Source organism: Panthera onca, chromosome D2 (assembly GCF_046562875.1).
Source record: "Panthera onca isolate mPanOnc1 chromosome D2, mPanOnc1 haplotype 2, whole genome shotgun sequence".
NCBI lineage: Eukaryota > Metazoa > Chordata > Mammalia > Carnivora > Felidae > Panthera > Panthera onca.
This window is the reverse complement of record NC_138349.1, coordinates 58,148,778-58,165,896: the sequence shown is the minus strand read 5'-3', so window position 1 is coordinate 58,165,896 and position 17,119 is coordinate 58,148,778. Positions and strand designations below refer to the sequence as shown.

The 17,119-nt window shown below is 36.8% G+C and overlaps 1 protein-coding gene across 2 annotated transcripts in view; it reads right to left on the bottom strand.

The window, feature by feature from the left end:
* Positions 1 to 1,814: 1,814 nt before the first annotated feature.
* The window catches only part of DNA2 (DNA replication helicase/nuclease 2), a 56,925-nt gene continuing 41,620 nt past the window's right edge, over positions 1,815 to 17,119 (bottom strand). For both annotated transcript variants that reach the window (XM_081790538.1, XM_081790539.1), the window contains 7 exons: positions 12,880 to 13,073; positions 12,698 to 12,787; positions 12,409 to 12,613; positions 7,956 to 8,045; positions 6,965 to 7,147; positions 4,208 to 4,354; positions 1,815 to 2,977 (listed from right to left, as the gene is read on the bottom strand). In XM_081790538.1, the coding sequence (XP_081646664.1) occupies positions 2,909 to 2,977; positions 4,208 to 4,354; positions 6,965 to 7,147; positions 7,956 to 8,045; positions 12,409 to 12,613; positions 12,698 to 12,787; positions 12,880 to 13,073 (978 nt within the window). In that variant the 3' untranslated portion in view covers positions 1,815 to 2,908. The remainder of the gene's footprint in view (positions 2,978 to 4,207; positions 4,355 to 6,964; positions 7,148 to 7,955; positions 8,046 to 12,408; positions 12,614 to 12,697; positions 12,788 to 12,879; positions 13,074 to 17,119) is intronic.

Here is a 17,119-nt window from a genome sequence, read left to right as displayed (position 1 = left end):
ATATGACTGACTTGTTCATTTTTCTTCTCTCCAAGTGATGGGTAAAGAAGGAAGTATTTGTATTCTAAGTGCATTTGAGAAAGCATATAAAATTAAGTATTTATTTTATAGAACCATGAAAACAAAGGAAAAGAGCTTTATTTCCTAGGTTGCTTTTCCTCCAGGGACTTTATAGGTGACAAGTAGGAAAGATATTTAATTCAGCAATAGACCAGTTTTATTTAAAGCAAGCAAATAAATTCTCCCTTTGAGGTATTCTTTTTTTCTTTTTTTTTTTTTTTTTTTTTTAATTTTTAACGTTTATTTATTTTTGAGACAGAGAGAGACAAAGCACGAACAGGGGAGGGGCAGAGAGAGAGGAAGACACAGAATCTGAAGCAGGCTCCAGGCTCTGAGCTGTCAGCACAGAGCCCGACGCGGGGCTCGAACTCACGGACCGTGAGATCATGACCTGAGCCGAAGTCGGACGCTTAACCGACAAAGCCACCCAGGCGCCCCGAGGTAGATATTCTTAAGCCCCAAAATATACATTTGCTGGGTATTCTAGTCCCCTTGTGTTGAAAAGAATTGGAATTTAGTGTCTATGTTTAAACTAAATTAACAGGATTAAAGTAGAATATTAATCTATTCTAAGCCCTTGATTTACTAAAGCTAACAATCTAGGTTTTTAAGCTTACTAATATCATCATATAACAAAAATACTATTTTTTAAAAGCTCATCACTGGGCACCTGGGTGGCTCAGTTGCTTGAGCATCCAACTTCGGCTCAGGCCATGATCTCATGGTTCATGAGTTCGAGCCCCATGTTGGGCTCTGCATGGACAGCCCAGAGACTGCCCATCTCCCTCTCTCTCTGCCCCATTCCCGCTGATGCATGCACACACATTCTCTCTCAAAAATACATACTTTTAAAAAATAATAAAAATTTAAAAAATTTAAAAGCTCATCACATACTGAAGTATAGCAGTGAAATTAGAGGACATCTAGAATTTGCTTTAAAACATCTCAGCAAAGGGGAAAAAGAATATTGAAAATATTGCAGCAAAATCTTCTATTACATATGGGTGATAGGTATATTACATATGGGTGATGAGTATATATATATACAGGAGTTTACTGTTCTACTTTTGTGTATTTTTTTTTTTTTTTTGAGAGAGTGAGAGAGAGAGAGAGAGAGAGAGAGAGAGACAGCAGGGAAGAGGAGCAGAGGGAAAAAGGGAGAGAATCTTAAGCAGTCTCCATGCTCAGTGCAGAGCCCGACAGGGATTGATCCCACAACCCTGGGATCACGACCTAAGCCGAAATCAAGAGCCGGATGCTCAACTGACCAAGCCACTCCAGCACCCCTTTTGTGTCTTTTTTATATGTGATATACCCTAATATTTTCCACTCTTTTCCTTTAAAAGCAAAGCTGGTTGTAACCTATTAAAATTGCTTTCATGGGCCAGTATTGGGAACCATGGTCTGTAATCCATGGTCTCTAATACTTCCTTGTATGTTTCTTTTAACTATACTAAACTATTTTTGCTGTTGCCTATACATTTCTTTTCCTTTTCCCATTTGTTGTACCCTCTATCTAGATTTGTCTACAATTTATGCAATTCTACCCAGTCTTTACCAGACTTTAATAAGATACCTTCTCCAAAAAGCCTTTTCTTTCCCTGCCAAAAGAATGGTTTCCATTTTTGTGCTACAGAAGTATTTATATACAGCTTTACAGCATTATCAACATTTCACTTGTTACTACCTGAAAAAATGCTGGGCAACCCTGAACTTAATTAGTAATCAGGATTAATAATTGACATACTAAGGTCTAACAGTAGAAAACAATTTATTTAATAAAAAACTTCAAGTAATTTTTAAGGAACATGTGAGGTGAGGTAGAAGCAACAATTTTAACACATTTAACATTCATTAAAAAAAAAAATACAACTGTGAGAGAGATATCCTCCCACAGAAGATGGATACAGTAAAGTTAAAATTGATCACCATTTACTTAACTTAAGCATTTTGAGGCAATTATTTTACAAAAATATCTTTATTCCCAAGGAAAAAAAAAAGAGAGAGAGAGAGAAAACTGAGTAGTGTCTCAAAACAAAGGGTCATATGAACAATAGGTGAAAATAAACTTTTTATCATCAATTCAGCAAACAAAACTTCTCAAAAGAATTATTTTCTTTTATATCAAAATCTACTGAAAATAACAAGTGGGAGATTAAGGGGCAATCAGGAATTAGGGAGAAATAATAAATTTATAATTAATAGTTTAAAAGACTAGATTTAAAGTAAAAATATACCTTATATCAAAAAGCAATAGTCAGGGGAAAAATCCTGCAAAATGGTCTTTGGATCAGAGATCTCAAAACACAGAAAAGAATCACACCTGTGTCCTCATCATCATAAGGCTGTGCTTAGGTAATAAAAACAAATAATTTTCTTTCCCTAATCTCTTAAAGAATGAGCAAAATATGATAAAAACCTATAAAGTCAAATTAGTATTGAAATTTTAGACTTAAAGTTTCTCAGATCCTAGAGTTAATCCATCAATAAAGCTGGTAAAAATTTGTCAAACTCTTTCTAGGTCACACACAAACATACACACATATAAACATACTTTTCAGTTTTGGGTACACTTATACTGAAACAATACTGTGTTAAATTCTGCATAGTGATAGAACTTTATGTTTAAAAGATTATACCAAAAACAACAACAACAACAACAAAAAAAAAAAACCAAAAAACTGGAACTCTGAGCAGAGTACATTTTACATTATTTCATATCCTTGGGATAAAAGTGATCTTCATAGTCTAACCAGACACTTTTCACAGCATATCCAAATTACAAATAACAGGTAATATTTAGAGAAGATCACTATGCCAGTAAAAGAAAAGCAAGGAAAACAGTGCTTTATCTTCTTTGAAAACCACCTAATACATGACAAAGACTTTCATGTTCCTCTGATGGAAGATCCATGATGTAAAATAAATTAAGGAAGATATACTTACCACAAAATGGAATTGCAGGACGACATTTATGACATTATTCAACATTTTGTAATTTGGTTTAAAGAACAGCTAAAAAAATTTTATGGCATTCTATGGATAATAATGTACGTAAGCAATAAGGTTTATATATCATAGCCTAAGACCTTCATATAATTTTTTAAAAGATGATTTATCTTAATAACCCATAATATGACTAGGAATAATTCTCCATTTTTTAATTCTTTTAAGTTAATTTTTCCACACGAGAGCACGAGCAGGGGAGGGGCAAAAAGAGGGGACTGACTCAGAGCTCAGTCTCACAGATTGGATCTCATAATCGTGAGATCATGAACTAAGTCAAAATCAAGAGTCCAGATGCTTAACTGACTGAGCCATGCAGGCACCCCTTTTTGTTTATATTAATGTTTTGTTCCAGATTAAAGAAAAATAATTATAAATTATTGTGAGAGGATCCAGAAGGGGTAACCACTTTTCCTAGATGTGTTCTAAGAAACATGCATTCTGCTCCTAGGGCAGCAGATCAAGTCCCTTTTCTTCCCTTTCTCCCTTCACAAATCATACTTCTCCATCACCTTCATTATTTCAGTTTTTGCTTAAAATTACTTCCTATGACAGGGCACCTGGGTGGCTCAGTTAAGTGTCCAAACCTGATCTGAACTCAGGTCTTGATCTCAGGGTTGTGAGTTCAAGCCCCATGTTGGGAGTCCACACTGGGCATGGAGCCTACTTAAAAAAATAATAATGATAAAGTAAAATAAAATAGGGGTGCCTGGGTGGCTCAGTCAGTTAAGCCTCTGATTCATGGTTTCAGCTCAGGTTACGATCTCACTGTGAGTTTGAACATCACGTTGGGCTCTGTTGGGCTCTGTGTGCATGGACAGTGCGGACCCTGCTTGGGATTCTTTCTCTTGTCTCTGCACCCTCCCTGCTCCCTCTCTCTGTCTCTCTCTCAAAATAAATAAACAATAAAATTAAATTAAAATAAAATAAAATAAAAATAAAATAAAATAAAAATAAAAATAAAATAATAAATTAAAGTAAAATAAAATAACTTCCTGACAATTGTTTTCTCTCTTTCCTTTGTAAAATCAGGTCTTTGAAATATGCCCATAGAAAACACAGGACACTAAGTTTTAATTATACAAGTACATAAAATACTCACAAAGCACAAATGTGACCATATACAAAACAAAAAGGATATTAATTTTTCTGAGTTTAGATGATGAAGTAACTTCCCCATAGGAGGATAGCGGTTTAGTGAGGGTACACATCCCAGAAGAATCAGTTTATGTTTGGCTCTGGTTATAGCAACATTAAGACGTCGCCAATCTCTCAGGAGTTCACCAAGCTGAAAGAAATAATTTTCAATTTATTTGAGTTTTCTTATATATTTAAGTTTGTTATAGCAAAGAACAGTTTGTTGTGAACTATTTTCCTACTTTAAGCATATAGTGCAGAAAAGATTCACCAACACATTTAAAATTCTATAGGCAGTTGGAAAAACTTGTTCACAACACCAACTTACAAATATTTTATCTTGGGTGCAATATCCTAGCTATAATTTAAGGAACTGAAGCTAAATCCACTCATTATAACATTGTTGGTTACAGCAATAAAAACGTGTAATAGCAGAAGACTCAGAGGAATGATTAAACTGACTGGGTAGTTTCGTCGGTTAAGGATCCAACTTCAGCTCAGGTCATGCTCTTGTGGTTCGTAAGTTCAAGCCCTGCATCTGGCTGTCTGCTTTTTCCACAGTGGCTACACCAGTTTGCATTCCTACCAACAGTGCATGAGGGTTCCTTTTTCCCCACATTCTCACCAACACCTGTTGTTCCTTGTGTTTTTGATTTTAGCCATTCTGACAGGTGTGAGGTGATACCTCATTGTGATTTTGATTTTGACTTCCTTGATAATTAATGTTCTTTTCATGTGTCTATTGGCCATCTGCATGTCTTTGGAGAAATGTCTATTCCTGTTTTCTGCCCATTTTTTAGTTGGATTGGTTTTTTTGGTGTTGAGTTGTATACAATTTGGGGTTTTTTTGGTAACCTATAATTCCTTTATGCAAACAGGTATGAATCAGTATTCATATTTCCCTTTTTTTACACAGAAGGTAATGTATATACTCTAATGGACTTTCCTTTGTTCACTTAAAAAATAGCTTACAGATCTTTCCATGTCGATACACAGACTTCATTCTGTTCTTACAGTTGCAAAGTTTCTTATTATATATAAGTGTCATGGTTTGTGTGTATGTGTATATCTATCAAAATATCTATCTATATAGATACATGTATATGTTTTCATGTATATGTGTTTTTAGTGTTTATTTTTGAGAGAGGGAGAGAGAGAGAGCATGAGTAGGGGAGGGGCAGAGAGAGGGGGCAGACAGAGGATCCGAATCAGTCTCTGTACTCACCAGAATGGAGGTTCCTCAAAAAATTAAAAATAGAATTACCATATGATCCAGTAATTTCACTACTTACTAGGTATTTAACCAAAGAATACAAAAACACTAATTTGTATGTACCCTAATGATTATTAAGCATTATTTACAACAGCCAAATTATGGAAACAGCCCAAGTACCCACTGATAGATCAATGGATTGGTATATAAACATACGGAATACTTGTGAGCCATAAAAAAGAAAGAAATCTTGCCATTTGCAACAGCATGGATGGATCTACAGGGTCTAATGCCAAGTGAAATAAGTCACAGAAAGACAAATACTATATTATTTCACTCATATGTGGAATTTAAGAAACAAATGTACAAAGAAAAAAGACAAACAAAAACCCAGACTGTTAACTCTTAAAAAACAAACTGGTGGTTACCAGAGGGGAGGTGGGTAGAGGGATATATGAAATAGGTAAAGGGAAGTAGGAGTACATGATCACCATGGGCACTGAGTAATGTATAGAATTGTTGAATCACTGTATCACAAATGTGAAACTAATATAACACTGTATGTTAACTATACTGAAATTAAAATTAAAAAATAAAAAACAGGGGCACTTGGGTGGCTCAGTTGGTTGAGCATCTGATTTCAGCTTGGGTCCATGATCTCATGGTTCATGGGTCCAAGCTCCATATCAGGCTCTGTGCTCACAGTGTGGAGCTTGTTTGGGATTCTCTCTCTCTGCCCTTCCCCAACCACCACACATGTGCATGCATGCTCTCTATCTCTCTCTCAAAATAAATAAACAAACATTAAAAAAAAATTCTGATTATCTGTAAAGGTGAGAACTGAGTGGAAGAGGAACTGGTAGAAAGGAGACTTTTTACTACATATATTTTTAGAACCTTATGAAGGTATCTCATATAATCTAGAAACAGGAATCAAAAAGAGGTAAAAATGCAAAAAACAAAACAAAACAAACAAACAAACCCTGGAATTATATATAAAATTAAGAGTATATCGAAGGATGCCTCTATGTTTAAAATGCCCCAAACACAACAGCCAAAAGATGGAAGCAACCCAAATATTCACTGATGGATGAGCAGACAAACAAAAGGTGCCCTTTCCATGCAATGCAATATTATTCAGCCTTAAAAAGGAACAAACTTCTGACATACTACACAGTGGATGAACCTCGAAAATACCATGCCGAATGAAACAAGCCAAGTACAAAAGGACAAATACTGTACAAGTCCACTTAAATGAGGTGACTATGGCAGTCAAATTCAGAGACAGAAAGCAGAATGACGGTTACCAGAGACTGGAGGGACAAAGAATTGGAAGGTTGTTATTCATGGGTATAGAGTTTCAATTTCTCAAAATGAAAAAGTTCTGGAGATCTGTTGCAAAACACTATGAATAAACTTAACACCACTGAACTGTAAATTGAAAAATGGTGATGATTTAAAATTTTACATTACATTTTTACCACAACCTAAAAAAAAGAAAAGAAAAAAATGTCCCAAACAAATCAGAAGAAAATACAATGAACTCACAGGTCCATCTTTATTACTTCTAACAAAAGTTACTAGAATGATACTTTTGTCTCTTCCTTGGTATTTGTCTACGGTGTTAACTTCGACCATTCCAATAGAAGAATGGGACAATAAATCATTGATGATCTTTAACTGCTGCCTGTATGGTGCAATAATACCAATATCAGAGGGTTTACATCCAGCCTAAACAGAAAAAAAAACACAATGAAAATGAAAATCCTGATTTCTGTTAAAGCTTTACTAAACTTGTTAAATGTGTGCCCAATTAATGTTTATAACAGATCCTCTTGTTGCAAGGAGTAAATACAATTGCTAAATTTGCTCTAAATCTATATCTGTATTTCCTGAGATTAAATAATTTCCTCAGGGCGCCTGGGTGGTTCAGTCGGTTAAAGGATCCAACTTCGGCTCAGGTCATGATCTCACAGTTCATTTGAGTTTGAGCCCCACATTGGGTTCTGTGCTGACAGCTCAGAGCCTGGAGGCTGCTTCAGATTCTGTCTCCCTCTTTCCCTGCCTCACTCCTGCTTGTGCTCTGTGTCTCTTAAAAATGAATAAACATTAAACAAAATTTTTAAGTAATTTCCTCAAACATGGCTCCCTTGATTTTTATTGATTCATGGCAGTATAATGGTTTGCATGCCACTACAACAGTGCTGCCATTTAAAAAAAAAAGTACAAAAAATACATTATACCCTGCTATCCCTTACATTGAAGTTTCCAATCCCCAACCATACTGATCATACTGACTACAACCCTACATGACACAATCATAATTATCTGATGTTACAAAAAATTAACCTAAATGGAAACCCAAATTACCATTATAAAAAATTATATCCTAGATAGTTTTCTCAAAACAGAACAAAAGCAATCAGGCTGCATCTTAATGAACAAGGATTAACGTTAATTCTTACGTTCCTTGCATTCTAACATTATACTGCATTTCACTTTAAAATTAATTAGCCCTCAAAATTAAAATTTAAATTACCTTAATAAACACTGAGGTCAGGAAAACTATTAGTTTGGCTTCTGTTATATTGCTCACACCACCCTTTTCAACTTGTTCTGGTGCTGGAACCTAAAAAGAAAAATAGGTTAAGAGTACTGTCAGTACACAGGTAGCCATAGAGACTAAACAACCAGCTGTGGAGACCAGTGAAAAATATTGTCATTTTAAAAACTGAAGGTAAAAGATGGGGTGCTCGGGTAGCTCAGTTGGTTAAGCACCCAACTCTTGATTTCAGCTCAGGTCATGATGCCAGGGGTCCTGGGATTGAGACTCGTACTCAGCATGGAGCCTGTTTGGGATTCTCTCTCCCTCTCCCCCTCTCCCCCACTCACTCCAGCTCTCTAAAAAAAATTAAAAATAAAAGTTGAAGGTAAAAGAATAAAAATGAATGACATTAGCCACTTTCAGAAAGTCACCCAGAGGCAGCCCATCTTAAACATCCTACAGTTCAGATTAAAATCTCTGTGAAAGCTGACCACACATTGGGCTTCACATAACTTCCTGTTATCTCCCAGTTTATAAGCATCAGAAGCTAGAAAAGATAAGTAACTTGCCCAAGACTTCACAATAAAATCATAGCACTAGGATTCAAACCTAGATCTGACCCTAATATCTGTTCTCTTTCCATATTCTTGTTGCCTTTTATTTTTTACTTTTATAATTTACTTATTTTTAAATTTACATCCCAATTAGTTAGCATATAGTGCAACAATGATTTCAGTAGATTCCTTAGTGCCCTTATCCATTTAGCCCATCCCTCCTCCCACAACCCCTCCAACAACCCTGTTTCTTCTCTATATTTAAGACTCTCTTATGTTTTGTCCCCCTCCCTGTTTTTATATTCTTTTTGCTTCCCTTCTCTTATGTTCATCTGTTTTGTATCTTACAGTCCTCATATGGGTGAAGTCATATGATATTTGCCTTTCTCCAACTGACTAATTTCGCTTTGCATAATACCCTCTAGTTCCATTCACATAGTGGCAAATGGCAAAAGTTCATTCTTTCTGATTGCCGAGTAACACTCCATTGTATATAGATATACACCACATCTTCTTTATCCATTCATGAGATGATGGACATTTGGGCTTTTTCCATACTTTGGCTATTGTTGATAGTGCTGCTATAAACATTGGGGTGTGCATGCTCCTTTGAAACAGCGTACCTGCATCTCTTGGATAAATACCTAGTAGTGCAATTGATGGGTTGTAGGGTAGTTCTATTTTTAATTTTTTGAGGAACCTCCATACTGTTTTCCAGAGTGGCGGCACCAGCTTGCATTCCCACCAGCAATGCAAAAGAGATCCTCTTTCTCCGCATCCTCGCCAGCATCTGTTGTTGCCTGAGTTGTTAATGTTAGCCATTCTGACAGGGGTGAGGGGATATCTCACTGTGGTTTTGATTTGTATTTTCCTGATGATGAGTGATGTGGAGCATTTTCTCATGTGTCAGCTGGCCATCTGGATGTCTTCTTTGGAGAAGTGTCTATTCATGTATTTTGCCCATTTCTTCACTGGATTATTTGTGTTTTGGGGTGTTGAGTTTGGTAAATTCTTTATAGATTTTGGATACTAACCCTTTATTGGATAATGTTATTTGTAAATATCTTCTCCCATTCCGTCACTTGCCTTTTAGTTTTGCTGATTGTTTCCCTCGCTGTGTAGGAGCTTTTTATTTTGATGAGGTCCCAGTAGTTCATTTTTGCTTTTGTTTCCCTTGGCTCGGGAGACGTGCTGAGTAAGAAGTTGCTGCAGCCGAGGTCAAGGAGGTTTTTGCCTGAATTTTCCTCTAGGATTTTGATGGCTTCCTGTCTTACATTTAGGTCTTTCATCCTTTTTTGAGTTTATTTTTGTGTATGGTATAACAAAGTGGTCCAGGTTCATTTTTCTGCATATCACTGTCTAGTTTTCCCAGTACCATTTGCTGGAGACCGTCTTTATTCCATTGGATATTCTTTCCTGCTTTGTCAAAGATTAGTTGGCCATACATTTATGGGTGCATTTCTGGGTTCTCTATTCTGTTCCATTGATCTGAGTGTCTATTTTTGTGCCATCTTGTTGCCTTTTATACAAATAATGAAGCCCATAGTTCCCCAGGTTATACCATCCCCGGTAAAACTCTCCAAGGACTATTTTGTTCCTACATAATTCTTAAGTAATCTTGATGATGATATTGATTATACATTATTATTATTATTATTATTATTATTATTATTATTATTAATTACAGTAGGCCCCATTGCCCAACATGGGGCTTGAACTTAGGACCCTGAGATCAAAAGTCACATGCTCAGGGCACCTGGGTGGCTTAGTCAGTTGATCATCCAACTTCAGCTCAGGTCATGATCTCATGGTTCCTCAGTTTGAGCCCCTCATGGGGCTCACTGCTGTCAGTACAGAGCCTACTTTGGATCCTCTGTCTCCTTCTCTCTCTGTCCCTCCCTGGCTTGTACTCTCTCTCTCAAAAGTAAATAAATCTTTAAAAAAAAAAAAAAAAAGAAGAGTTACATGCTGTGTTGACTAAGTCAGCCAGGCACCCAAATCTTGATTATTTTTTACTTATTTTTTTGCATTTTTTTAAAAGTTTATTTGAGAGAGAGAGAGAGAGAGAGAGAGAAGAAAGCATGCATACACATGGGGGGAGGGGCAGAGAGAGAGGGAAGAGAGAGAATTCTGCACTGACAATGTACAGTCTGATGCTGGACTCAAACCCACAAACCATGAGATCATGACCTGAGGTGAAATCGGATGCTTAATGGACTGAGAGACCCAAATGCCCCAATCTTGATTATTTTTAATACATTTTATTTGGATTCTTGATGCTAAGAAAGAAAAAAACTGAGTAGCAAAAACAAAAAATGATTGGTGAGGAAAATAATTGTAAATTATAACCAAAAAATTGGAATTGAGGTTTCTAAATGTAATCATTTGTGAAATCAGTTTACTGAAAAAATTTCCCAGAGCCCACTTGCCCCTATTTATTACTCCTCGAACCTGAAATGTTAAGGGCAATATCCAAGAGAATGAAAATTCCATCATGGCACACAGGGTGGGGTCTTATTTTTATTCTTATTTATTAAAAAAAAAAAAATTTTTTTTAATGTTTATTTCTTTTTCAGAGTGAGAGAGAGAGAGAGAGAGAGAGAGAGAGAGAGAGAGAGAGAGCACGAACAGGGGAGGAGCAAAGAGAGAGGGAGACACAGAATCTGAAACAGGCTCCAGGCTCTGAGCTGTCAGCACAGAGCCTGATGCGGGGCTCGAATTCACAAACCGTGAGATGACCCGAGCCGAAGCCAGACGCTCAACTGACTGAGCCACCCAGGCGCCCCTCTTACTTACTTAACTTACGTACTTATTTTTAAAGTAAACTCTATGCCCAATGTGGGGCTCAAATTCATGACCCTGAGATCAAGGGTTGCATGCTCTACAGACTGAGACAGCCAGGCTCCCTTGCAAGAGGGGCCCTATTTTTAACAAAGCTGACTCCATTGATCATAATAACAAAAGATATAATTATTTTATACTATATGCATACATACAATTGATAACTATTCTTATCTGAAGTCATATAAAGACTTCCAAATCAAGTGCTGAGAAGCACTATATAAAACACACTATTGAAGTACAAGGTTAAAACTTTTTCTTAGTCCCTAGAAGTAAGAATCAAGTCATTTAAAGTCCTTGTGAAGATTTTCTTTAATGACAAGTTTGTAAAGAGGTCTTTATGTGCATATGTGGCGGCAAGAGGTGGTATTTGGGAAATATCTGTACTGTCAAGCTCAATTTTGCTGTGAACCCAAAACTCCTCTAAAAAAATAAAGTCTCCATTTGTAAACCCAGCCCTTTGATAACATCAATGTCAATTTCTTTTCTAAGAAATGTAATTATACACTTGAGTTCACTTTCTTTTCTCTTTCTTTTTTTTTTTTTTTTTTTTTTTTTTGGTTAACTTTCTAGCTTTCCTACTTTAAAAGTCAATTTTGACATCTATTAATTCTCAGAATAAAGTGCCTTCCAAAGATACCGGGTCAATAGAAAGAAGATTCTTTTGTGTTGAAGTAAAAGAAATACACTAGTTTTAACTGGTAAGTTCTATTAAAGCATTCACTATTAAAAACTCAAGAATTTAAATAACAGGACTTGAGGTGCCTGGGTGGCTCTGTCAGGTAAGCATCATACTTCAGCTCAGGTCATGATCTTACAGCTCATGGGTTTAAGCCCTATATCAGGGTCTGTGCGGACAGCTCAGAGCCTGGAGCCTGCTTCCCATTCTGTGTCTCCCTCTCTCTCTGTCCCTCCCCCCACTGATTCTCTGTTTCTCTCAAAAATACATAAAACGTTAAAAACAGTTTTTTAATGTTATAAACAAACAAACAAACAATAGGACAAAAGGAGAAAAACCAAAGAAAATACTTAGGTTTTGTTGTTGTTTTTACCTTATCTGTATTAAGAAAACAAACAGGATTGTTTGGCTCAAATACTCCAATCATCCAAGGATTTTCAGAATAATCAGCATAAAATTCCAGTTCCAGCTTTACAGCTTTAAAGTTAGGTAGGTTTATCACTGCATTGGCCACTTTGTCTGATCCACACTCCAGCTTTCCTTCATATGTCAGTTTATTACTTAAGGACATAATTTTACTAAGGGAATTACAAAAATAATTTTAGTTCTGGTAGATGAAAACGAACATAAAAATCACTCATAGCTGACACTCTTAGAAATACCTGTTCATTCTGTACTGCACAGTTAATTGTACAACAGCATTCTTATTCTGTTCCAGCCTCTTGAATAAGCTTTCACTCATGCCAAGAGCTCTGTCAACAAATCAAATTCAGGCTTATCAGTATACTGAAATGGTTCCTTAGGAAGAATCTAATTTAAAATTAAAATGTCAACGTCTGCTTACCTTGCTTCATGGTTTAGCACCAAGGGAGGAAGCTGCTGATGATCCCCCACCAACACAAATCTTTGCGAAAAAAAAAGTGGCCCTAGGCAGACTGGTTGGCTAATTTGAGAGGCTTCATCCACAATACAAAAATCAAAAGTTTTACGAGAAAATATTGGATGGTTTATTCCCATACACGTTGTTGCAACTATACGCTAAAAACAAAGAAAATAGATCAGTTATCTAATATATATAAGAAACATAACTTGCTTTTCCCATTTTTTAAATTAAAGGCTCAAAAAGAAGATTTTTGTCCCAAACAACAGGAATCCTGCAATATTATTTAATTCTGAAACATTTACAGTATGCAAGAAAAATTTAATTTTTTACTACAAATTGAAAAATCAAGTAAATTTTCTGGACACTATAACAGTGCTCAAATTGGGATATTTCCCCACGAAAATCTGAAACATTCAAGAGGCAGTAAGTTCATTTTTTTAAAGTTTTTATTTATTTAGTTAAGTAATCTCTACACCCAATGTGGGGGCTCTAACTCACAACTCAGAGATCAAGAGTCGCATGCTCTTCCAACTGAGCCAGGCAGGCACCCTGATAATTTTTTTAAATGTGAACCAGGAGTTCACTTCTGGGAAGCTGGAGTACTTTTCCTCCCTCCTCCCACAAAGCACACAACTAAAAATTCTAAAACATTATATATAAAACAAACATAAGGACTCTGAAAGGTGGAGTAAAGGTAGACCAGTTGGACACCTTGGGACCCAAGGAACAGCACAGAAGTTTGTTCCCTGGATTTTCTTTTGGCCTCACATATCCCAGCTTTGGAGCTGAAGAAGCTAGTGACCCAGGAGCGCCAATGGGTGCAGACAAAAAAACCTCAAACAAAAGCCAAAGGAACAGGAAAGACAAAGCCTTGTATGCCGAAAACTTGTATACAGCCACTCACATTCTATCCTAGCCAAATACCACAGAAAACACTGTGATCTTACATAACCCCCACCGATGCCACCAAAGGCACCCCAATATCCTACTGAGGTAGTAACAGAGAAGCCAAGCAGGGAGCCAGGACTTTCATCCCTGCTAGTTGATAATAAGCGCTCCCCATAAAATGTCAGTGGAGACCATGTGGGGAACCTAGACATCCACCCCATCCAGCAGGAACGAGGAGCCCCCACCCTATGTGTTAATAGAGGCTGAATGGTAACCTGCATTTCAGCTCTCACCTGGCAGCAATGAGGTGGCATACACTCCTGCCCTATCAGAGTAGTGTCAGAGGAAAGTCAGCTTAAACAGAAGTTTTAAATAATATAATATAAAAGTGTTCTGGTTTCATCAAAACTAGGAAATCTAGGAAAATCTCAAACTGAATGAAAAAAAGACAGTTAATAGATGCCAACTCCAAGGATGAAACAGATGTTAGAATTGTATAACAAAGATTTTTTTTAATTTTTAAATGTTTTTTTATTTTTATTTTTTATGTTTATTTATTTTTGAGAGTGAGAGAGACAGAGCACAAGCAGGGGAGGGGGAGAGAGAGAGGGAGACACAGAATCTGAAGCAGGCTCCAGGCTCTGAGCTATCAGCACGAAGCCCTACACAGGGCTCAAACCCGGAACCGTAAGATCATGACCTGCACCGAAACCTGACGCTTAACCAACTGAGTCACCCAGGTGCTCCAAAAGTTTCTTTTTTTAAGTTTATTTTTAAATTTTTTAGTAATCTCTACACCCAATGTGGGGCTTGAAATCACGACCCTAACCAAGATCAAGAGTATATGACAAGGATTTTAAAGCAGCCATGATAAAAATGTTTCCCTGAAAAGCTATGAACATACTTGAATCAAATAAAAAAATACAAAGTCTCAACAAAGAAATAGAAGATGAAAGCAAAAGCAAATGGAAATTTTAGAACTAAAAACACAATAACTGAAATTTTAAAATCATGGGGCACCTGGGGCTCAGTCGGTTAAGCGTCTGACTTTTGATTTCAGCACAGGTCATGATCTCATGGTTCTTGAGTTCAAGCCCAATATAGGGCTTCAAGCTGCCTATGTGGCGCCTGCTTGGAATTCTCTCTCTCTCTCCCCATCTCTCTCTGTCCCTTCCCTGCTCGCTCTCTCTCTCTCTCAAACTAAATAAACTTTAAAAAAATTTAAAAATCATGGAATAGACTCAATAGCAGGGGACAGGGGAAAAATACAGTGAACCAAGAGACAGAAAAACAGAAATTATACAGGCCAAATAACAGAAAGAAAACAGACTGAGGGAAAAAAAATGAACCTAGTGGAACTATCAAAAAATCCAACATTTGTGTCTTCACAGTCCTACAGGGAGAAAATAAAAAGGAAAGAGCTGAAAAAGCACTAGAAGAAATCATGGCTGAAAAAGCAATCCTGTCTGAAAATGTCCCAAGTTACTAAGGAACAGTCAAGAGGAGCTGAAAAACGCTTTAAACGAAATGCAAAACAAAGTGGAAACCACGACAGCTCGGATTGAAGAGGCAGAGGAGAGAATAGGTGAACTAGAAGATAAAGTTATGGAAAAAGAGGAAGCTGAGAAAAAGAGAGATAAAAAAATCCAGGAGTATGAGGGGAAAGTTAGAGAACTAAGTGATACACTAAAAAGAAATAATATACGCATAATTGGTATCCCAGAGGAGGAAGAGAGAGGGAAAGGTGCTGAAGGGGTACTTGAAGAAATTATAGCTGAGAACTTCCCTGAACTGGGGAAGGAAAAAGGCATTGAAATCCAAGAGGCACAGAGAACTCCCTTCAGACGTAACTTGAATCGATCTTCTGCACGACATATCATAGTGAAACTGGCAAAATACAAGGATAAAGAGAAAATTCTGAAAGCAGCAAGGGATAAACGTGTCCTCACATATAAAGGGAGACCTATAAGACTCGTGACTGATCTCTCTTTTGAAACTTGGCAGGCCAGAAAGGATTGGCACGAGATCTTCAGTGTGCTAAACAGAAAAAATATGCAGCCGAGAATCCTTTATCCAGCAAGTCTGTCCTTTAGAATAGAAGGAAAGATAATCTTCCCAAACAAACAAAAACTGAAGGAATTTGTCACCACTAAACCAGCCCTACAAGAGATTCTAAGGGGGATCCTGTGAGACAAAGTACCAGAGACATCACTACAAGCATAAAACATACAGACATCACAATGACTCCAAACCCGTATCTTTCTATAATAACACTGAATGTAAATGGATTAAATGCGCCAACCAAAAGACATAGGGTATCAGAATGGATAAAAAAACAAGACCCATCTATTTGCTGTCTACAAGAGACTCATTTTAGATCTGAGGACACCTTTAGATTGAGAGTGAGGGGATGGAGTACTATTTATCATGCTCCTGGAAGCCAAAAGAAAGCTGGAGTAGCCATACTTATATCAGACAAACTAGACTTTAAATTAAAGGCTGTAACAAGAGATGAAGAAGGGCATTATATAATAATTACAGGGTCTATCCATCAGGAAGAGCTAACAATTATAAATGTCTATGCGCCGAATACCGGAGCCCCCAAATATATAAAACAATTACTCATAAACATAAGCAACCTTATTGATAAGAATGTGGTCATTGCAGGGGACTTTAACACCCCACTTACAGAAATGGATAGATCATCTAGACACACGGTCAATAAAGAAACAAGGGCCCTGAATGATACATTGGATCAGATGGACTTGGCAGATATATTTAGAACTCTGCATCCCAAAGCAACAGAATATACTTTCTTCTCGAGTGCACATGGAACATTCTCCAAGATAGATCATATACTGGGTCACAAAACAGCCCTTCATAAGTTTACAAGAATTGAAATTATACCATGCATACTTTCAGACCACAATGCTATGAAGCTTGAAATCAACCACAGGAAAAAGTCTGGAAAACCTCCAAAAGCATGGAGGTTAAAGAACACCCTACTAAAGAATGAGTGGGTCAACCAGGCAATTAGAGAAGAAATTAAAAAATATATGGAAACAAACGAAAATGATAATACAACAATCCAGACGCTTTGGGATGCAGCGAAGGCAGTCCTGAGAGGAAAATACATTGCAATCCAGGCCTATCTCAAGAAACAAGAAAAATCCCAAATACAAAATCTAACAGCACACCTAAAGGAAATAGAAGCAGAACAGCAAAGGCAGCCTAAACCCAGCAGAAGAAGAGAAATCATAAAGATCAGAGCAGAAATAAACAATATAGAATCTAAAAAAACGGTAGAGCAGAT